The sequence below is a fragment of the Manis pentadactyla genome, chromosome 4, assembly GCF_030020395.1.
Source record: "Manis pentadactyla isolate mManPen7 chromosome 4, mManPen7.hap1, whole genome shotgun sequence".
Taxonomy (NCBI): Eukaryota; Metazoa; Chordata; class Mammalia; order Pholidota; family Manidae; genus Manis; species Manis pentadactyla.
Window position 1 is genome coordinate 58,355,933 of NC_080022.1, and position 23,373 is coordinate 58,379,305.

The 23,373-nt window shown below is 33.0% G+C and overlaps 1 protein-coding gene across 1 annotated transcript in view; it reads right to left on the reverse strand.

Moving 5' to 3' along the window:
• Nucleotides 1–5,748: 5,748 nt before the first annotated feature.
• Nucleotides 5,749–23,373, reverse strand: part of LRRC40 (leucine rich repeat containing 40) — a 67,601-nt gene continuing 49,976 nt past the window's right edge. The window contains exons 10-15 of the mRNA XM_036890167.2: nucleotides 19,570–19,678; nucleotides 16,873–16,980; nucleotides 15,174–15,284; nucleotides 12,911–12,988; nucleotides 10,544–10,729; nucleotides 5,749–8,268 (exon numbers count right to left, since the gene is read on the reverse strand). Coding sequence (XP_036746062.2) covers nucleotides 8,163–8,268; nucleotides 10,544–10,729; nucleotides 12,911–12,988; nucleotides 15,174–15,284; nucleotides 16,873–16,980; nucleotides 19,570–19,678 — 698 coding nt within the window. The 3' untranslated portion in view covers nucleotides 5,749–8,162. The remainder of the gene's footprint in view (nucleotides 8,269–10,543; nucleotides 10,730–12,910; nucleotides 12,989–15,173; nucleotides 15,285–16,872; nucleotides 16,981–19,569; nucleotides 19,679–23,373) is intronic.

The following is a 23,373-nucleotide window of genomic DNA, read 5'->3' on the forward strand; positions in this document are numbered from 1 at the left end:
ATACAAGACTTGTTATAGCAGTTTTAAATTATCTGAAGAATGAATGAATGTGGTAAAACTATTAAATACAATAGTGTCAGGTACCCTCTCAGCCTAGAGGAGCTCATTTGTCCAAGGTACGAGCCACCAGTGAAGCAATCAGTACAAAGTAACAGAAAAAGCGAATGATTCTTTAATTTAATCTAGCCCAGTTAGTCTTCCTCCAGGCATCTGCTGCCTGATTTTAGAGACCATGTCGGAAATAAAAAGAAGTGGTCTTTTATTATATGTCAAATTCAAAGGCATAGCTACTTGTGAAGTCCTTATTTGCCTATTTGAAGGTTTTATTTGGCTGTCTTAGAAGGAGGTCAGCTTTCCTGTCCTTAGTATACAGCAGGGTGTTATGTAGCTTTAGTGATTAGCCCTGCCTCAGGTTGGTCTTAGGCTTCCTCCCTGCAAAAACCAAGCATAGAAATTTCAAGTCCTGAAAGTCACTGGAGTTATGGATAAGTAAGAAGTGATTTTAGCATAAACAAGATTATTGTACTCAAATCTCTGTTCATTATCAAGTTTGCCTCCAAACTCTACAAGTGTCAGAAAATTCAGGTGTTTAGCTGGATTTCAGAACTGTGTACGCATTCTTGGGAAAACAAAAGCTCATGGGTTTTGGCATTTCAAGAGCTCACTCTTGAGATTGTCAAAGTATTCGTTAAGGAACTCTAACAAATAGAACAGCAAGTCATTAGTGAGAAAGAAATAAGCATTCTTAATGAAATGTTAAGTCCAGTGTACTTAACACTGCACGAAGAGTATATTTTATTCAGACCATTTGCAGTCAGATGTAATCTATCCAATAGTGGTGTGTCTTCTACTTCCTGGGTAATGTTTCTAGTTTGTGTGTGTGTTGGGAGGGTAGGACAGGTGAAGAAGGATATCACTACTACTTAAAAACTAGCTCCCAGGAAGGGTCAAATCTAGTTGCTTATAGTGTCACTTTCCTTCATCTCCTCAGGGCAATTGCGCTTAATATGGGCCAAAGGCTGAAGTCACAGGAATGTGACATTCATTACAGGATTTCTGAAAACAGCTTTTTGTGAAGCTTAGGGACAGGACAGATGCAACTCCCTGGAGCCTCTGAGAGTACAATTGTATGTCTGCCTTCCTCAGAATAGACTGAAACTTTAAGTCTTTGTAACAGAGTGTTCTAGAATCCTAGAGTCTAGTTTGACTGGTTTATTATCAATTCTAGAATGATAGATATACACAGGGAGGACTTGAATCAGGTGCAATGGAATAATTATTTCCTTAAAGAAAAATCCATTAAATTCTAGGTAAATTACAATAACTGCCTGTTGGGGAGGGGAGCCACAGATTTGGAAGTTGTGGTGTTTGGGGACTTTTTAAATCTTGACTTAAAAGATATTTCAAGCAATAATATATTAAGTGTGCAATACTTTTGTCAGGTAGTGTGTGTTGGCTTTGGAAGGGTAAGAAAAGAATTCTTACAGTAGGCTGCTTTTATTTATAAAAGCTAAACTTGGACATGCTTGTTGAGGGCACCTTTGATCATATGTTTAACATTTGGGCTGAAGAGTTCAACCTCATGAGGGATGGAACAGGTTTTTACAGAGTTCCCCTTATCCAAACTATAACATGCGAACTGCTTTCTCTGTACACTCTCCACTTGTCAGCCTCTAGGGCCAGCTACTGGCAAGTCATTTTGTCCATTTCCATTGGTCTGGCCACAGCAGGACCATCCTGTTTCTTTAAATCACAATGTTCAAATCCCATGTAGAAACCAACCCCCTATCAATTTTCTCCATATTTAATTCTCGGCTTCTCTTCATATTTTCATTTTTCTGCGTTGGTTTCCATGGTAACAAACCTGTTGGCAGAAAAAGTGTGACTCTGCTTTCAGCCTTTTGCACTATCTTTCTAGTGATTCTCAGGTGAGTGTCACATAAAAAGCCAGGAAAAGACTACAGTTCTGTAGGCTAATGCCTCTAATTCCCTACCCTAATGCATGCATTTCCAACCCTATCTCCAAATCAGGCCCACCGACCCCAGAGATGAAAAACAGCATTCCTGGACACTGCCCAAAACCCCTTTACCAATTTGATACAAATACTCAAGGGCGCTTCTGTCCAACTATACATGCAAGAATTGAACCTATTGGTTCAGATGGTTTCTTCTTCCAAGTTGTCAGTGACTTAACTGGCACAATTAATGGCAATGGACAGCTGGGGGCAGCATGAAGAAGCAACTTGCACTTTTTTCCTATAAATTATCCTCAGGATGCCTCTGAAATGTATACAGCCCAGGGAAAAAGTATGTCCTCACTGAGCCTTAAATCAGTATCTAACATTAAGACAGTGGGGACATTTAAACAGATTCTCTCCTAAATGAGTAGTTAAGTGGCATATTAAGGGACAAGGAGTCATCCCTAAGAACTGAGCTCCTGCAGAAGCAGCAGAGATAACAAAGACAGCGATAACTAGAGGACATAGGGAACGGTAGCTGAATATAAGCAAAGGAGCTTCAGTTGGGACAATTTAGGATTCAAGAATGGAAAAGGTAAGAAACCAACTGTAAGCTAAGGACATGGAGCATAGAAAAATGAGTTTTTAAGAGTTAACTGCAGAAAGGGAGTCTGCAAATGAGAGAATAGCTTCATGCAGCCTTTGGCCCAACTCTATATTTTTCCAAGCAATGTTTCTCTTAATAATAGATCGTATATTATGTTTTGAATTTCAGAATTCCATTGTGGCTTGGCATTAAGTTGTATGCTAGCAACCCCAAATCTCCTATGTCCTCAATAAAAAGCAGGAACTGTTTCATCAGAAATTAAACAGTCCTCATATTTGAATGTGCTTTTTATTTTTTTCCAAGTAAAGTCAATGAATTCAGGGGAATGAAAATAGATGTTAGAAATAAAAATGTGAGTATAAAATAAAAATGAGTATCTCAGCTATAGTTAAGAAAATTATCACATGTAAATGATTTTTTTTGGTGGGTCTTATAAAGTATGTGATATTTAAGCATATTGAAGTTTTAAAGTTAGCTGATTGTATTGTACAAAGGTATTTTTGGCCCTTTAAAGGTTATTTTCCTACATTAAGAAAAGTTTTCTATTAAAAACTTTTTATTGTGACTCAGGTTTTGTGTCTCTGTACAGACACATATACATAGGTGTTTTTCTTTGTGCAACTGTTTTGCACAAATGAAGTTAAATAATGCCCGGTTATGCAGGTCAATTGACCTTTATGATAGCTAGAGTAAGCAAAGCATTTGGTGAATGGACAAAATAAATCACATTATATTTCATTGTATCTTTCCTTGTTTCTACCCCTTCCCCAGCACTCACTAAAAGCATCTCTTATGTAGTCAGGAAGTCTTCCATAATTTTTTGGGAAGTCCTTAAGGAAACTAAGATGAACATATCAGGCAGATAGAACATGAAGCAGTTCCGATTATTTGCTAGAATGGTAAGTTATCTTCAGAACGTAGTGCACTGAAATAAATGTTTATTTCCAATACTTGTAGAGTTTCTCCATTCAGAGAACTCTCGTTGATCTTGAATATGGAAAGGAAGTAAGGAATGCCCTGAATGTGCTCTGGGCAGTAAGGAATGTTGTATGCTAAGTTTTACTCTAGGAAATTAAGCTTAGTTTTGATGACATCTAATGTCGATGGAATGTAATAAACGTTTTAATATTGCTTTATGATGTTTAAGCATTTTTCAACTATATTTTCTTCCTTGAAAATGCAAGCCTTACTATTCTGTTTGGAATAAGAGAAAAATAATCGATAGATAAATTGGATATTTTTGTCTCCAGAGCCGATCAAGTTTCTTTTGTATTCAGTGCATAGAAGGGACTAAAGGACGCTTAAGGACAATGACACTGTCTGCATAGGAAGCAATTTTTTCCTAGTTAAAAATCAGAGGTAAACGTACTGAATTTGTAAATTTCAACATCTCAAATAAACTTGCAAAATAAGGTTTGCAAGTACTATAGTTTCATTTTCCCCATTGTAGAACCACCCAAGGGCACCCCTCCCCGCCACCCAGGTGTATGTAAGTACACCATAATATAAATTCAGGTCTCTTTCTATTCAAAGAAATATTATATTAACAGCAGCAATTCTAAACAAAGAATAGTGATAGGTTTTTAATTGGTTTGTAAAGAATTATAAGTAAAAGGATACTAGATACTATATTTTTAGGTTTTTTTTTAAGTATCCATAAAAATTCTTTCATTCCTAGACTATTTGATAATTGGTTACTTTGACCTCAGTTGTTTTGGGGCATAATCCTTTTATTACTGTATAAAGAAGTCCTAATCCTATCTATTTATATTAATATTTTTTCCATATGCTAGACACACACACACACACACACACCACTTTTCATTAGAGGTCATATCATTCAGTTAGTGAAATATTTCACTCCTCTGTATATTTAAGAAAAATTCCTACAGTGATGCAATCTTGGGCCAATATTTTAGTAAAATGAAGTCTCTAGAGTCACATTCTTTCTTCACATCTGACTTTACTACCATATGTGCAGCACAGCAATGACTAGAGCTCTGGTTAGCCAGAGGGAGAACTTGATTTGGGATCTGTTTTCAGAGAAATCCCATTATATTATTAAGTAATTTTCAAGTTCACAATGCGCAATTGGTAGATGTCTTTATAAGTGCTTCTTTATGCCTTCTTTTGCAGTCTTTGTGAACATTTTAATGTGCACCAGTAAACACTAACATTTTACAAAGACATATGTATATTAATGCATGAATTTCACTGCGTAGTTTATTCGCACTTCCCTTATAAAGCTTTTATGGAAGAAACAAGCCACGCGGTATAGCAAAAGAGGCTTAATCTTTATAAATTGGGGCCTTTTCTGTCTCTTTGCTAGTCTAGGTGGTTGTATACAAATTTGGGGCGGGAGGTCAGGAAACACCTCTTAACATTTAAGGTTTTCTATATAGGTAAACTCTAGCCAATTCAAAACATTGCTTCCTTTAATAAAAAAAAAATTCCCATTTTATAGAAAAATTAAATCATGACATGTTTAATTGAAATGGCTGTATTGTAATTAATATTTTGAGAAATAATTGTGATTTTGAGCTTAAATTATATATAAAAATTGTCATTTTTGTATGTGTTTAAAAACTATCACAATTAACAGTACTTTTTAGTTGAACTACATATTGATGTAAATAAAAACTGAATGAAGACACGTTTACTACTTTATTAACATAGATTGTGAATGTACTTAGTGGTTTTTTTTGCAGTATGAGACCATAAAGGCCTTGAAAGCTGCTTCATTTTATGTGAAAGAAGTCCTATGAATATATATTTTAAATTTACTGAATCAGTGAAATTAATTACTTTGTCAGTTAATTTGCAAATGCAAGATGTATTCTCAAGTTTTATTTTATGTATTGACACTAATCAGTAAAAGTGTACAATGTGATTAGAATGCATTTTGAAGATGCTTTCTGTACAGATACAAAATACAGGGACTAAAATAATGCTGTGCAGTGTATAGCAGAGCCATTTTTCGGCTTTGGTGTACTCAACTTTTTCAGTATTTAAAAAAGTGTTTTGAATAACATAAAAGTCTCTTTATTGTATAAATAATAAAATGTCACCTTATTGTAAAGCGTCTCTTGTTTAATAACAAAGCAGATTTCTTAGTCAGCCAGAGTTGTAGTATGAAAGGAGCATGTTTCTTTTATAACCAAAACATAAACATTGTAATTAGTATTTGAAAAAAATGTAACTTTTATTATGAACATACAGTATTTATCTTTATTTGCAATGATTTTTTTCATAATATGAGCATGCCTCAATCATCCAAAAGCTATCAATAATTCTATTTACTTTCCTACTTGTCTACCTATCCATCTATCTATGTAAATTAATATGCATTCTATCAATAGTCTACTTAATAGGATTACATGGTAAGTTTTATAATGACTTATCAGCCTACTTCTGATATTTTTGGTATAAATAAAAGTGTTTTTTTTTTTAGTTTACTTAATTTTTTTTTTTTTCAGATAATTATTTTTTATTGAAGGGTAGTTGACACACAGTATTACATTACATTAGTTTCAGGTGTACAACACAGTGATTCAACATTTATATACATGATAATTCTAGGTACCAGCTATCACCATACCAAGTTGTTACAATATTTTGACTATATTCCTTATGCTATACATTACATCCCGGTTACTTATTTATTTTACAATTGGAAGTGTGTATATATATATATTTTTTTGTTTGTTTGTTTGTTTGTGAGGGCATCTCTCATATTTATTGATCAAATGGTTGTTAACAACAATAAAATTCTGTATAGGCGGGTCAATGCTCAATGCACAATCATTAATCCACCCCAAGCCTAATTTTGGTCAGTCTCCAATCTTCTGAGGCATAACGAACAAGTTCTTACATGGAGAACAAATTCTTACATAGTGAATAAGTTACATGGTGAACAGTACAAGGGCAGTCATCACAGAAGCTTTCGGTTTTGCTTATGCATTATGAACTATAAACAGTCAGTTCAAATATGAATACTCATTTGATTTTTATGCTTGATTTATATGTGGATACCACATTTCTCTCTTTATTATTATTATTTTTAATAAAATGCTGAAGTGGTAGGTAGATACAAGATAAAGGTAGAAAACATAGTTTAGTGTTGTAAGAGAGCAAATGTAGATGATCAAGTGTGTGCCTGTAGACTATGTGTTAATCCAAGCTAGACAAGGGCAATAAAACATCCACGTATGCAGAAGATTTCTCTCAGAATGGGGGGGAGAGGTTCTAAGCCTCACCTCTGTTGATCCCCCTTTTTCTCACTTGATGGCCCCCCTGCGACTGTGCCTGTCTTAGGTTGTTCCTTCCTTGAGGAATCTTACCCGTCTCTGGCTAACCAGTCATCTTCCGGGGCCATACAGGGAAATGTTAAGTTGGTAAGTGAGAGTGAAGCCTTATTGTTTGAAAAGGTTAGCTTTTTACTTCTTTGCATATTTATGCCCTGTGGCTTCTATGCCCAGCATTTGTCTTGAGGTGTCTTTACCACTTAAAAGTGTTTTATTTGCTTTTATTAAATTAAGCTCACCTATAACAAACTCCCTTTTAGAAAATTACCACAGGACGGACTACAATTTGGTCTTATGAAGAGTATAAGCAGATTTTAAAATTAAGGCCCTGGAAATTAAAAAAATGCACAAACTGGATTAGAATATACCAACAGAATAGATTATATACACAAATACCTGCTTAGTAGGTTTTAAACACAGTACATTTCAAGATTTCTATGCAGTATCTGTTGTTAGTTATTTTCTTTTGCTGCTATCCATAGAATTAATAAAATGTCTTCAGTACATTTTTTAAATAAAAAAAGGGTATTTTTAAAATGCTCACACTCGGTGGGAAATACACAGATCCAATCTCTTTAAATTTTTCTTGAATCTAGAAGTATGAGATTACAGTATAGAAACATTATTAAGATGATTAAGAAAACTTGTTTTAAATTCAAAATTGTGACAGAAATTATAACATTTTTTACTATTTTTTCTACCAATGCTGTATTTTGTGCAGCATTTCTGTAATATTACCAATGCTGACAAAATGATTTCATAGAACATGGGGAAAAGGCTAGAAAAGAAACATTTCAAATTGATTAAAACAAAAACAGGGGAGTGAGTGTTAATTTAAAACTTATACTGAGACCAATCACATCATAAAAGTCCTACCATGTAAAATGAAGACTTGTTTTTTTAACTGCCAAATAAGAGTACTGAATAAAATTCAATTCAATCTCATATATAATAAAACGGTAGAATTTGGATGGTCATATTCAAGTCAGTTGGTCACATTATATGTAACACAAACAGACATGGGAGGGAGGAAAAACACACTTCTACAAAAATACTTTGTCATTATAAAAATATTAAACTACACCAAATAAAAATTCATTTCTGAAGAAACTGCTCTGCTGTAAGGGAGATGAAAGTGAGTAGGATGAATCTTCTGCAAAACACTCAGAACAAATGCATGAACACTGTACATGGTTATCGCCATTATAAATGTATACACCACCTTAGGAAAATGTTAGTTATCAATATAAGAATTCTAAGAATTAACATGACCAAGACTAAAACAACTGCAAGTTAAGTAGGAATTCGGTCTCTCAAATATTCCAGAATAGCAGCTGTTCCTTTCATTAATATGGCTGCTCGAGGAATGCGGAATGGATTTCCATCTAGTAGTAATGTTCTAAAAAAAAGAGAGAAATTAAGAATGTTAACATCTTCCATTAAGGAGGCCTTTCTTCTACTTTCATTTTCAATTTTATAAATAAAATTTGTGTATTTTTTCTATTTGTCCCTTCTCAAATCTAAGCATTTAAATTGGAATTGTAACTATAATCATAACCAAAACATTAATTGAATACTTACTATGTGAGAGGCACCATGCCAAGTAATTTACATTCACTGACTTTACATCTAATAAGTAGATATTATTTATGATGTAAATGCCATCAATATTCCTACTTTATAGAGATAAAAATTCCCATTTCATATATTATATAGATAAGATATATATAAGGAAACACAAATTCAAGGAGGTAGGAAAGACTTGTCCAAGATCACACAGCTATTAGAGGAACCACCATTTTATCCACCTGCTTCTTAATCTTACAATGACCATATGCTAAATGGCTGAATTATATATACACAGCTATTAGAATGAGCACACTGACAAATACTTGTGCCAATAACTATAATGTAATCAATATATCCCCCTCCACCCTGGGAAATTTTAACATAAGTCTGCCCTCTCCCCTCAACCTGACACATACGTAAATCTGTTTACACGTTCTGAAATGAGGTTCAATTTCAGACTTAAGGGCTTGTTGATTTGTTTCTTTATATAACTAGTAATATATCTTTTAAAACTATAAGATAAAAGTCTTTATATTAATTTTCAATAGTGTATAAACAAAAGTGTATAAAAAATAATTCGTACCATATAATATAGTAGGATCTAAATTATATCTTCAATACTCCCATGTGCCTTGGAAATTCTTTTAAAAACTAATTTTCTTAATTTATTAAAAAAAGAATTATAGTAGAATCTATTATTGACAGACCTCCATATTTGCTAATTTGTCTACTCATTAAATTTATTTGTAACCTCAAATCAATACACATGGCACTTCTGAGGTCATTTCTGTACATGGACAGCGCAGCAAAAAATTTGAGTCACTCAACAGGCACATTCCCAGCTGAGGTTGAACAAGGTGTTGCCCTGCCTTCTTATTTTACAGTTCTCATACTATAAACAAGAGCCCTTTCTATGGTCTATAAGTAAACATATTTTGCATTTTATTCTTTTTGTTGGTGATTTCACTGTTTAAAATTGCCTGCAAGTGCGGTGAAGTGCTGTCTAGTTTTCCTAAACACAAGACTGCCATGGGACTAAGAGAGAAAACACACATTAGATAAGCTTTATTCAGGCATAAATTACTGTGATGTTTGGCCTAGTTCAATGTTAATGAATCAACGATGTTAAATAAGGTGTCCTAATACAGAAACACACATACAACAAGGGTATGTATTGATTGGTTGAAGAAAATGTTATGACCAAAGGCTCAAAAGAACCTAACGGTAGCTCCCCTATAAGTAATGGTCCATTATTTGCTAATTTGGTGTTCACAAAGACTTTACAGAATGTAGCCACTGCAAACAGCAAGAATCACCTGGTACTTGACTCCTGTGATTAACTGACATGGGTGGCAATGCAGATGCCAGTGCTGCCCTAGCCAAGTGAAATATGCCAAACCATCTCAGGCAGCTTTCACTAACCGAGCTACTTCCTACACATTCTGCCTAACTACACAGCTTTCTATTGACATCCCTTTACATTCATTTAACAAACATTTATTGGGTGCTTACAATGTTCCAGGCATGGGGACAACTCTCTTTTAAAGGAGGAAAAAATAAATGATATTTATAAATGAGTCCAAATAAAGCAGAACAGGAAATTAGAGGAGGGACTATGCCTGGAGAAGAGGAAAGGTTGTCAAAGGTGATGTTTAGGGTGATTACTGATAAAAGCAGGGTAAAGGTACTTGAGGCAAGAGATAACAGCAAACACAAAGAATAAGAAATAAGAAAGACAATACTGAGCTTGAAACAAATGGTGGTTGTCTGTAATCAGAGTTTGAAAAGCCCTCTCTGCATAGTAAGGAGTTCATAATTCCCTGACACGAGGAGAGTTTCAGGTTATACACATACAGTGATGATAAAAGTATCCATATAAATAATCAGTTATTACATTTGCACATACATTATGTCATATAAACAAAGCTAAAAAAAGTTGGTAAGTTTGAAAAACAGAATTGGGATTCTGAGTTTTGTTACCTTTTATTTTTAACAGAACATTACATTTTTTATTTCTGCTTTCCTGCAAGAGTACCTCAACAAGAGAAAACACTTCAACAAATCAGTCAAACAAATGGAATGAATTAGCAAAGTGGTGCAGTTACCTTAAATTCACACAATTACCAAGCTCTGGTGGAATTTGCAGGAGATCGTTATTTTGAAGATCCAATGTGATCAGGTTTTTCATTGTCTTCATTTTCTGAGGGTCCACATATCCAATCTGATTGTTACTAATCAAAACTGTTTCAAGTGTGGGGATGCAATACAGTACTTCAGGTAGTATTTTGAACCTATTAAAATATGACCAGAACACCTAAATATACTGGAATCAGAAGCAAAGTCATTCCTTCAATTAGCTGATCTTTAGTTTAAAATCATGATATGAAGTTTTCTTTAGTGTAAGTTATTTTATATTTTATATTTATAATGTAGGTCCTATATTCAAATTTTCCAGAATAGGAAGAAGACAGACATTTTAGAAACCTTGGGACAGATTCTACTTACTGTATAAAACCAAACAAAGTTTATAATAAATATCCCATGTTTTACTTTTCACATTCAGGAGTCAAGGAAATCTTCCTGAGATTTTTCTACAACATGTCCCCATATAAACATTCTTCCTTAGTTCACTTTTACTTATGAAATAGAATCACCCTCAATGTATTATGTAAAAATTAGAGTTATATTTTGCTTGGACTGAAATTTCTAAAATAAGTGCATTTTTGGCTCTTGAAAAGATGACCAACTAGCATCGGCTGCCAGATTCTTCATCCAGAGAATTCCTGAAGATGCTACAGAGAGATGAGAAGGCTGATGGCTCTCAAAGCAATGCTCAGCAATTTACACAAAATCATTGAGTATCTCATGAGGGACAGAGGCTGGCATGGTTTCAGTATAAGGAAAGCTGTAGCCTGGACTAGAAAGGACAAGGATGGGCTGAAGGCAAGCTTCATGGCTGTGGCCTTTTCACTTCCCCATGCTACCCTCCCTTTGCTGCCTTGAGGTAAAAAAAATAATAAACTAGTGAGGGGTAAATCAAGGCAACTCCAAGTTTCAGAGAGACTGGAGAGTCAGTAGCCAGCAGTACAGATGGACCAAACTGTCCCTAAGTAGTCCCTCCTCTTCATCCTCCGCACCAACCCGTGAGCAAGGTAATTTAAAGAGATGTAACTTACCTGTTCACACGGAAATCAGAGTTAGCTTTTGCCACCTCCCAAAGACAATTACTTGACAATGCAATTACTAGCTCAACAGACAACTAATAGAGACCTGATCGTTCAATTTACAAATAAAAATTAGGAGAGATCTGAGGACTGCAGATATTTTTAAATAATGAAAAAATGCTATAACCTACATATGAGACAGAACAAATAATGGAGCAGACAGAACAAAAACTTAAATAGGCAGTATTTTAACATTTCTATGCCTTAGCTGCCTCATCTGTACATGAGGAATAATAATAGTTCACCTTATACACTTGCTATAAGAATTAAATTCATATATTTGAGGAGCTTAGGATAGTAGCTGGAATACAGTAATGTTAACTATCAATATTTAAAGTGTTACTAGAATCAATTTTCATCATGGGAAACAATGACATAGTTGTTAAGAGACCAACTTCTAGAGTCAAATCACCTGGACTCAAATCCTAGCTCTATAATTTACTAGCTATGTGAGCCTTTAGTGAATTACTTAACTCCTAATCCTTGACTTTTAAACGGACCTAATAATAGAACATACTATGTGGGGCTTTTGTGAGGATTAAATGAAATATTATATGCAAAGAACTTGGTCCAGTGTCAGCAGATAATAAGTTCCCAATAAATATTAGCTATTCTTAATTATTAGCAGTATCTTTACAGTGTTTGCAGAATAAAATCTAAGTTTCATTTGGTGTAAAAAGCTCTAAAAGAGCTAGCTACTATTCATATGCCCAGCTTCATTACTTCTACACCTCTACTTCCTCACTTTATGGTCCGAGCCATAATTGAACATCTTGAAGTGTCCCAAACACACCATGCTCTCACATCTTTTTGCCTTAGTATATGCTATGTGCTCTACCTGAGATGCCCTATCCCTGTGTACCTGGTAAATGTCTGTCTCTCAAGTCTCAGTCTAATGCTACCTGCTCTACCTTCAAGTAACCTCAGGGAACACCTTTGTCTATGTATTATGCTTCCACTACAGCAACTGAAATTATTTGTTTGCATATATGTCCTCCTACTAGGCTACAGGTTTCTTTAAATGGTTAAAAGGAACTAAAATATCTGCTAGACATCAGTTGAAAATTCTACAAAAGCAACATTACTTTTAATTCTAAGTAGATCTAAGTGAAAATAAACCTGGATATTTAAATAAAGTAAAAATATAAGGCCTTTTCATTTGTCTCTTCTAGTTGTATTCTCTAATAAGACTTACAAATTTTACCCAGAATAATCATTAGTCACAAATGTGTGTGTTCTGTCTCTTACCTATTAAAGGAAAGATTGATTGTTTGTAGTTGTATCAATGACTTCATTTCTTCAGGCAAAGAATTTAAGAAATTATTCCTAAATTGGAGAAAAAAAGATGATTTACAAAGTTTGAAAATTTTTACAACTTTAATTTGTAATTAAGTGTTGGTCAGACAAAAAATTATAAGCTCAGTTTGTCAATCTTTGATCTGATCTCATTAAGGCTGAGTCCTGAGAATTCTGAATCAGTCAGCTGTTTCAATTATTTGGATAGCACACAAAGTCCAATACCGATATATAGCCAGCTGATAATGCAATCAAACTCTAATACTAGATTTAACAGGGCAAGCACTGTAAACTCACATCTTATCTCCTCCAAACTGAGCTTGGCAATACTTCTTGAGCCCTTTAGATCATGCCTGTAAATATCACATCATTTGATACTACAAGTATTTTACTGGTATATATATATCTCACATACAGACATGAAATTCTACTCCAAAAAGAACTGAAAAATACATGAAAAAAAAGACAGGAAGCTAAAGAGATTTTACATATTTAGAAACACAGCTTTCTCCTACATAAGTATTAAGCAAACCCATTTCTACTCTAGAATTTCAGTTTGCATGATGCATGTGTTTTTTAGATCTCATGATGAAGGACGGCAGTAAATAGAATCTCATTTACTTTTGAAAGGATCTAGGAACAATGTTATAAGAAAGGTTAACAAGAAAGTTGGATTCTAGATGCTGTGCAATAGAAACTATTTGTGAGAAAATTATATACAACTAGATGGCTATTACAACTGAATAATTTTCTTTAACCTATTTCTTTGCATTCAGAAGTCAAGCCTAATATGTAAAAGTCACACTTTCTACAATTCAACCTTTTTGTTTCCTCTGTACTTTTCTCCAGTTGTCTTTACTTATTTATTATGTTGAATGACCCCCTGCTGATCTCCCTCCTTTTCCTAGAGTCTTCTACCTACTGATAACAGACATAAAAGCATATTTTAGTCACTTAATTAGAAAACTCCATGTATGCTGATGAATGGGACAAAAAGAAATAAAGACAGCAGCAATGGGGACATGAATTAATTCTCTCTGCTCAGTTAATACTAAAGTTAATACTAAACTAAAATGTGGTTTTATACTGTTTTGCCAATGTAATTGCCACCCCAAAATAGAAGCAATTTTATACTAAGTAGAAGCAGAGTATTAGATTTGCTTTAATCCCTTAAGTAAAAAAAAATTTATCTATACAAGAAGAATAAATCCTCAGACAAATATAACTTAGCTGACTATTGTATGAGCAAAGCAAGAGAACTTTACTTAAAAATTAAACACACACCTAGTCACAATATATGAACGGTAGGAGCCTACTGATAATAGAGATATAGTTTATAGATAAAGTGTTAGAGCCCAGGCAAATAAAAAATAAATGACTATCTAACTTGAGACAAATATTATTATCCTCAAAGAACTGTGACACTTCTGATTCTCTCAGTACAACTTAGGTTCTATTTAAATTTTCTATTAAAATTTCTATAGAAAACTCATACATGGAGTTTTCTAATTAAGTGACTAAAATATGCTTTTATGTCTGTTATCAGTAGGTAGAAGACTCTAGGAAAAGGAGGGAAATCAGCAGGGGGTCATTCAACACTATAATAAATAAGTAAAGACAACTGGAGAAAAGTACAGAGGAAACAAAAAGGTTGAATTGTAGAAAGTGTGACTTTTACATATTAGGCTTGACTTCTGAATGCAAAGAAATAGGTTAAAGAAAATTATCCAGATCCTCTTTTCTTTTCGTTGCCATTCATAGTGTTTTTCTTTATTTTCCGGCCCTGAATGTTTCATATAATATCTTGAAACAAAGTAAGTTCTTTTTAAGAGAAGCCATGTTAGCTACTGGGCCAGAATAGGGTTTTGACAGTTTTACACTGTTTACTTTCAGGAAAGCAAATAATGTGAAGCAAACGATTTCCAGGTGTTTTCTGTAATCTTGCTTAAGCATGATTCTAAAGAATGTGTTAATATTTTCTAATATTTTAAATAATTTTTTTTATTACTTACCCTGTAAATTGTCTAAAAGTTATCAATGTCTGATTAAAATATTTTCTAAATGCTTAATTTTAGATTTTTCCTAAAATATCATTAATAAACTACAGGCTAATTTCCAAACTTACTTAGGAAATTACTAGGGAAAGGGCAAAAGCTAAGCAAAACTCAAAGATAAGTTGTAATGAAAAAACCAAAGCAATAGTATCCATAAATACCTGAGATCTAAAAATGTCAATTTTTTAAGCAAACATACTTCCGAGGATATAAAGGAAAACTTATTAAAACTGAGATTGACATCAGAAACCATTTCCTTCAGCTCCACAATCCTGAAACAAAAATAATTAAAAAATATTAGCACTTAAATTCACCATCAGAACTTCAAAGCTACAATCAGGCCATAGCAGGGAAAAATCCTATATTATTTCTGCTAACTAAGTTTTCTGTAACTTTTATTTTTCTAACAAAAATTTCAATCAGTATGGATGTGTAACTGAGAAAAATAATTTTTAAGCAGCTTTAATGTTATCTGTCCAAGAATTTCTATTTGACTTTCAACGAATGTTCAATTTTAATTTAAGAACCCATTTATTTTATATTTAAACCAATTATGGGCAAAGAAAAAACAAACCTAAGAAATTTTTATACTATATTATGTTAATAACTCAAACCATAAAATAAATTATTACACATATAATCTGCAACATAGTAGTTTTCTTTTTAGACTGCATAATATAACATCTGTCTCTGAATAGTTCAAAATGTTTTTAAAATATATCAACATTGAAAGTATATTTATTATCCAGATTATTATTACATTTAATCATGCTGCAAGAAAACATTAATTCCTAAGTTTGGTAAGTATCATTACTAAGCAACTCATGTCAAAGGCTTAAAGAGAAGAGTTGAACATTTCTAAGTAATACTAATCAGTCATTTTAAAGTATGCTATTATTTAACTATAAGAACACGAAATGTTATATATGTTTTTTGATAAGTGAAAGTTAAACTATAATGCTAAATCATTTTTGTCTTCATATTAGGAAAGAAAATCAAATGATGTGCTAAAGAAAATACAGTGAAAGATACAATATGTTTGGCTATCTAACTGACAGAACATTTTTGGAAAGTTTTTGGATAGAATGCATCAACAGCCATACTCTTAGATTTGTAATTCTTCTGGAAATATGGCCTAAAGAACAATATTTTTTGTTTTATATATTGCCATTACCAACCTTATGGTAATAGAGAAACGTTAGATTTTAAAAATATTGTTTACAACAGGGAAATATGAAAAATAAACTAGTGAAGATACAACTTGTATATAAAATTCTAAATGGTGAAGAGCTTGAAATAAAATATGCCATGAAGATAGAATAAATTAGCAATGAGACTATAAATGATTTTAGTTATTTAGCCTAGTCTGAAACTTCACTTAGTCTAAAATTTTATGAATAAATATTATTTTACAATCATAAATTAATGAGAGGTGTGATTTGTGAAATAAAAATTTGAGAAAGAGGACTGTGTTTAGAAACTCTCTAGAGCAAGGTTTGTCTTTACTATCTTTTTCCTCTGGCCTTTTAAATGGCTAAAAATATAATGAAATAACTGACAACAGAATAACACTGTTTTGTATAAGAATAACCAGATTGTGGGATAAACTGAGAAAGTAAGAATTAGGTAGTAAGATAATGTCTTTTAATGCCTATCTTCATTCCCAGTCAGCTTGTTTGATCCAAGATCCCTAAAAGCAAATTTATCCTGACAGCAAATCTAAAAGCTTGATTTTTACATATTAGAAATTTTACATATACTTTCAAATTTAAGAACTATGAAAAATATTTATTCTTGCAACTAAGATGCAAACAACTGAGAATGAGTCATAACAGAAATGACATCATCAATACTTCTTACCTTTTTGGAATTTCAGATAGCTGATTCTTACTGAAATTAATAGATGTGATAATATTGCATTTTGCTGCATCAAACACTTCATCAGGAATCAAAGTTGTTTGTTTATCACTAAATGAAAAGTGGTTTAAAATGTATCATTCTTAACAGTCCAGAAAGATATGATTATTACTTTTTATTTTTAAAGGGCTTTAAAGATTTTATAAGGAGATTTTCAAGGCAGTTAATTTTGAAGTTCTGTACAGAATGCCACATACAGAATGCTAGTCTATAGAATGTTAATTGTTAGGAATTCCAAAAATATATTATGTCACACAGTGTCACATCTTCTGAGCATTTATATACTTCAGTATGAATAAAAGCAGAGATACATCTTCAGAATCTAGGATGTCTATATAGTTATACAGTACATGGATAAGAAGTATAGCAAATGGATTCCTCTACTTATAGTAGAACTAAGTGTATAATTTTAAAAATTGTTGTCACCCCTTTTCTTAAAAATTTCTAATAGAGCTATCTGTCAACTTGCTTTGGGCATAGGTAACAATCATTTTTAAAAGTTCATTATTATACAAAACTAGTTTTCTCATAACCTAAACCAATTTATCTCTCCTTTAGCATGTAACAAAGTAGACAGAGTATGGCCTCAGACAAAATTATTCGTGGTTCTGCAATTAACAAGTTTGTGATTTATCTTTCGTGAACCTCAGTTCTGTGAAATTAGAGTATGAAGAGCTATTGTTATTTATCCCAGATCTTTTGCAAATGTAAACACACAAATTTCCAGTAAGATTTCCAATAAATGCAAATTCAATCTTACGTGAAAGTATACTTAAATGAAAGCATAGAACTCTGACATTTGCAGATTAAACAATTTGATGTTGTTATAATTAGCTATTATCCTTACAATCTTCTTTAATAATTTTAATGCCTAATATATCATCCACTTAAAATAATCTTCAGTGGAATGCTAAGTGAATGACTATATGAACCAGAAAACAACAGTGCAATATTGTTTAAGAAAGACATTGTAATACAGATAGGTAAAAAGAACCTAAACCTCAGTTATTATGCCATTTATTTCACTTTAGGCACCATTTTCTGCTTTGCAGATGAAGTATTTTTATCTTTTCTGTCAGAAATATTCAACTCATGGAGTACTTATTCTATCAAACTTTGAAGATTTATGCTATTTTTAAAAATTCAGTTGAAGGAATTTATGCCTTGAGATTGAGAATTAATTTATATTTTAAATAGAATACTCCTTTCCAGTTAAAGTCTCTGAGGAAAACAAATTACAAAGAAATTTACAAAACAATCTAAGGTGTATGGTCTTATGTGCTTTGTGCCTTTAAAAAGTGAGAACTGTTATCCCAAATAAAATTGTATCAACACTATTTTATAAATTGTTTGGAGGATTAAAAACAACAGTTTATGTAAAGTACCTAGTGGAGTGCTCAGCATAAAATAGGGATTCAATAAATGGTATACACTCAGGATGAAGGGAAGGAAAGCCAGAGATTAAATAAATTCTAAGCTAAGAAATTCTAAGGCAGGAATCAAGTCTGTCTCATCATTCAGTGTATTTTAACACCTAGCATAGGATTTGATACCTTGTAGGCTCCAAAAATACCTACTGAATAAAAGTGTATATTATATGTGGAAGACAAGTTGCTAGGTTGCCATGCCATGTTATGTGAGAAGAGGGACAAAAGTTTAAGTGTGGAAGAGCACCACTGTTTGTTACAGCATCAAATAAGGAAGCTGCCTTTTAGTAGTGATTCCTATAAACATCAAAGAGTAGCAAGCAAGGGGTAAGAAAAACGTGAATGAAACACAACAAAACTGAAATGGAGGCTGTATCTGGACTGCCCAGGAGGTAGTTTCTACTGACACATTAAGGAAAAGAGGACAGATACTGATGCTGGCTGTGCAAATAATTAAATAAATCTGGTTACCTATCTGACTTCAGTCTGTATTCTTTTGTATTTTCATTTTACTACCCAGACATGAGGCAATCATGGCAAGAGGTCTGAAAGTATTGATTATTTTTATCATTGTTGCCTTATATAATACTGAAACAATATTTAACAACCATTCCCAATTTTTGCATAGGTATCTTCTTTGACCAGTTGAATACATTTTCATAATAAACATTTTAGACTTGCCTCAATTTACATACCAATATTACAATTGTTTCAGGTTTAATACACGTGCTACCACAGCACATTATTATTATGACATATTATTTAATTTGTATTCAGATATATAAATGGTTTGCCTCCTTGGAGGTATTCATTAGGTAAATAGTACTTGTTTCTTATTTACTAAAGCAAATCCCCCGGTATAAAATCTTCTCTGGGTGCTAGTTACTGAGTCAGAACATTTTATTACCAAACAATACTGTCACTCTCTTATTTTTTATAATAATAAACTGTTCTTCACCATAAAAAAATTTAATGGTTAATAACCATCTATCTATCTCTTAGGCATAATAAACACATATCATCACAGGAATGGGCATTTAAGTTCATTGTACTTTAAGGTATATGTTTCATCATTGTTTTTGCAATTGCTATCATTCTAAATCAAGTACTAATGATTCTAATGAATTTTTCCTCATCAATTGTCCTTTTTCTGAAGGATTATTTCTGAAAGTTTACTATGTGTTTTGTGGTGTTTAAAAAATGAATTACATACCTATAGTCTAATATTTTTAATGTGATGATGGCATGTACATTGACTCTGGATTCACTTGGTAGTGTCATAGCGGTCTCAATAACAGAATCACTTTGGCTAGGTCCATCATCTGGTAAAAGAAAACTTATATTAAGCCAATATTTATATTATAAAGCCATTTTTTAAATTCCTTAAATATGTAAAAATAGTATACATGATTTCTAGATATTATTGATGAGACTATCTTTAGTCGTATGTTTTATTTCCAATAACTCAAATCTGGGTCTGGAATTTAATATTTAATTAGTAAAAAATATATGGTTTATAACGATGCACCAAAATCTTTTCAGAAAGCCTATATCATAAAGAAAGTTAGAGGGAAAGAAACTTCAAAGAATAATTACAATGTCAGATGACATGATATTGTACACAAAATCCCTGAAGAAGCCACTCTAAAACTACTAGATCAAATATCCAAATTCAGCAAAGTAGCAGGATACAAAATTAATACACAGAAATCTGTTGCATTCCTATATACTCATGATGAACTAGCAGAAAGAAAAATCAGGAAAACAATTCCACTCACAATTGCATCAAAAAGAATAAAATACCTAGGAAGAAACCTAACCAAGGAAGTGAAAGACCTATAGTGTGAAAACTACAAGACACTCATGAGAGAAATTAAAGAAGATTCCAATAAATGGAAACACATCCCTTGCTCATGGATAGGAAGAATTAATATTGTCAAAATGGCCATCCTGCCTAAAGCAATCTACAGATTCAATGCAATCCTTATTAAACATCAATAGCATTCTTCAACGAATTAGAGCAAATTGTACTAAAATTTCTTATAGAACCACAAAAGACCCCGAAAAGTCAAAGCAATCCTGAGAAGGAAGAATAAAGCGGGGGGAATTACACACTGACTTCAAGCTCTACTACAAAGCCAAAGTAATCAAGACAATTTGGTACTGGCACAAGAACTGACCTATAGACCAATGGAACAGACTAGAGAGTCTAGATATAAACCCAAGCATATATGGTCAATTAATATATGATAAAGGAGCCATGGACATACAATGGGGAAATAACAGCTTCTTCAACAGCTGTTGTTGGCAAAACTGGACAGCTACATGTAAGAGAATGAAACTGGATTATTGTCTAACCCCATACACAAAAGTAAACTCAAAATGGATCAAAGACCTGAATGTAAGTCATGAAACCATAAAACTCTTAGAAAAAAACATAGGCAAAAATCTCTTAGACATAAATATGAGCAACTTCTTCATGAACATATCTCCCTGGGCAAGGGAAACAAAAGCAAAAATGAACAAGTGGGACTACATCAAACTAAAAAGCTTCTGTACAGGAAAGGACATCACCAGTAGAACAAAAGGAGATCCTACAGTATGGGAGAATATATTCATAAATGACATATCCAATAGGGGGTTTACATCCAAATTACAGAAAGAGCTCATGCACCTCAACAAACAAAAAGCAAATAAGCCAATTAAAAAATGGGCAGAGGATCTGACAGACACTTCTCCAAAGAAGAAATTCAGATGGCCAACAGCACATGAAAAGATGCTCCACATCGCTAATCATCAGAGAAATGCAAATTAAAACCACAACGAGATATCACCTCATACCAGTAAGGATAGCCACCATCCAAAAGACACACAACAACAAATGCTGGCAAGGATATGGAGAAAGGGGAACCCACCTACACTGCTGGTGGGAATGTAAATTAATTCAGCCATTGTGGAAAGTAGTATGGAGGTTCCTCAAAAAATTAAAAATAGAATTACCATTTGACCCTGGAATTCCACTTCTAGGAATTTACCCTAAGAATGCAGCAGCCCAGTTTCAAAAAGACATATGCACCCCTATGTTTATCACAGCACTATTTACAATAGACTAGAAATGGAAGCAACCTAAGTGTCCATCAGTAGATGAATGGATAAAGAAGATGTGATACATATACACAATGGAATATTATTCAGCCATAAGAAGAAAACAAATCCTACCATTTGCAACAACATGGATGGAGCTAGAGCATATTATGCTCAGTGAAATAAGCCAGGTGGAGAAAGAAAAGTATCAAATGATTTCACTCATCTGTGGAGTATAAGAACAAAGAAAAAACTGAAGGAACAAAACAGCAGCAGACTCACAGAACCCAAGAATGGACTAACAGTTACCAAAGGGAAAGGGACAAGGGAAGATGGGTGGGAAGGGAGGGATAAGGGGGAGCCACACACAATCTCCACAAGGGGGAAAAAGGGGCATTACTATTAGTGCACATAATGTAGCAGTGGGGGTACAAAGGGAAGGCAGTATAACACAGAGAAGACAAGTAGTGATTCTATAGCATCTTACCATGCTGATGTACAGTGACTGTAATGGGGTATGTGGTGGGAACTTGATAATAGGGCAGGTCTAGTAACCACAATGTTGCTCATGTAACTGCCCATTGATACCAAAAAAAATTTTTTTTAATAAATAAATAAAAGACTGGTCTAGAAAAAAAAAAAAGAAGAAGAATCACAATGTCTCAGAAGAAACAATGAAAGCAATTCTTCCTCTTAAGAAAAATAATATGGTCCCTTAAAAGGACTTCGTTAACAAAGGAAGGCATTACTTCCCACAAAATGTATACCAAATAGGCAATGGGTGTATGTCTGTTACTTCAGCTTAGGACACATTGAAGCTGATTATCCCCAATCACTTAAAATCTGGTAATTCACATAATGAAGTAAGCTTTTGGCATATTATTTATATTAAGATTTTTTCTTTAAAATATAAGACATTTTATTTTCAATAGACATTTCCTAACATGAATGAATACACACAGTCAACCCCATCACTAATCTCCAGATAATGCTTAACACTGCTATCATATGGTAACATACAAGATCATACACATTTAAAAGAAACAGCTTTGTGATTTTTTTTTAGCAAAAAAGACTTCAGCACTCTAGATAGAAGCAAAATAAGATTATTCATTTTCATCACTGTGAAAAAGAAGAGTCCTAGTATTCATTTATTAAGAATGGAAGGCATGCCAAAATAATATAAGCACATCAATAGTATCCCTGATCTTGTGCCAGTCCAGGAAGCATTCAATAAACATCTGTTGAATACTACTAAGTATAGCTGACAACTCAGATTTGAACTGTGTATATATACTTATATATGGATTTTTTTCAATAAACATTGGAAAAATTGTTGGAGATTTGTGACAAACTGAAAAAATATTTTCCTTCCTCTAGCTTGGTTTATTGTAAAAATATAGTATATCATACATATAACATACAAAATATGTGTTGATCACCTGTTTGTTATCAGTAAGACTTGCAGTTAAGAGTAGCCTATTAGTAGTTAAGTTTTGAGGCAGTCAAAATTTATACACAGGCACCTCAACCTCCATGTTCAAGGGCTAACTGTATATTTCTCTTGCATTGAGCTTCTCAATTATTCATTAATCAATAAATATTCAACTACTCTTTTCCATGCAAATGTGATATGAATATTTTACTTATAAGTAGCACAGAATAAATCACAGAATAGCTAATGGAAACAAAAGATATAAAGGGAAATATTACCAAATGAATGCTTTGCTATTTAGAAGCTCCCTAGCTGTTTGGTTAGGTCACTTTAAAGGACATGTAATACATATTGCCAAACTATATCAGCAGAGAGACAATATTAAACCAGCAGCAAAACACAGCATTATTTTTTAAATATACATGTATACTACCAAAATTACATGTTGAGATAGAATATTTTCAACAACTACTTTTATTAATTGGCATCATGGAGAGT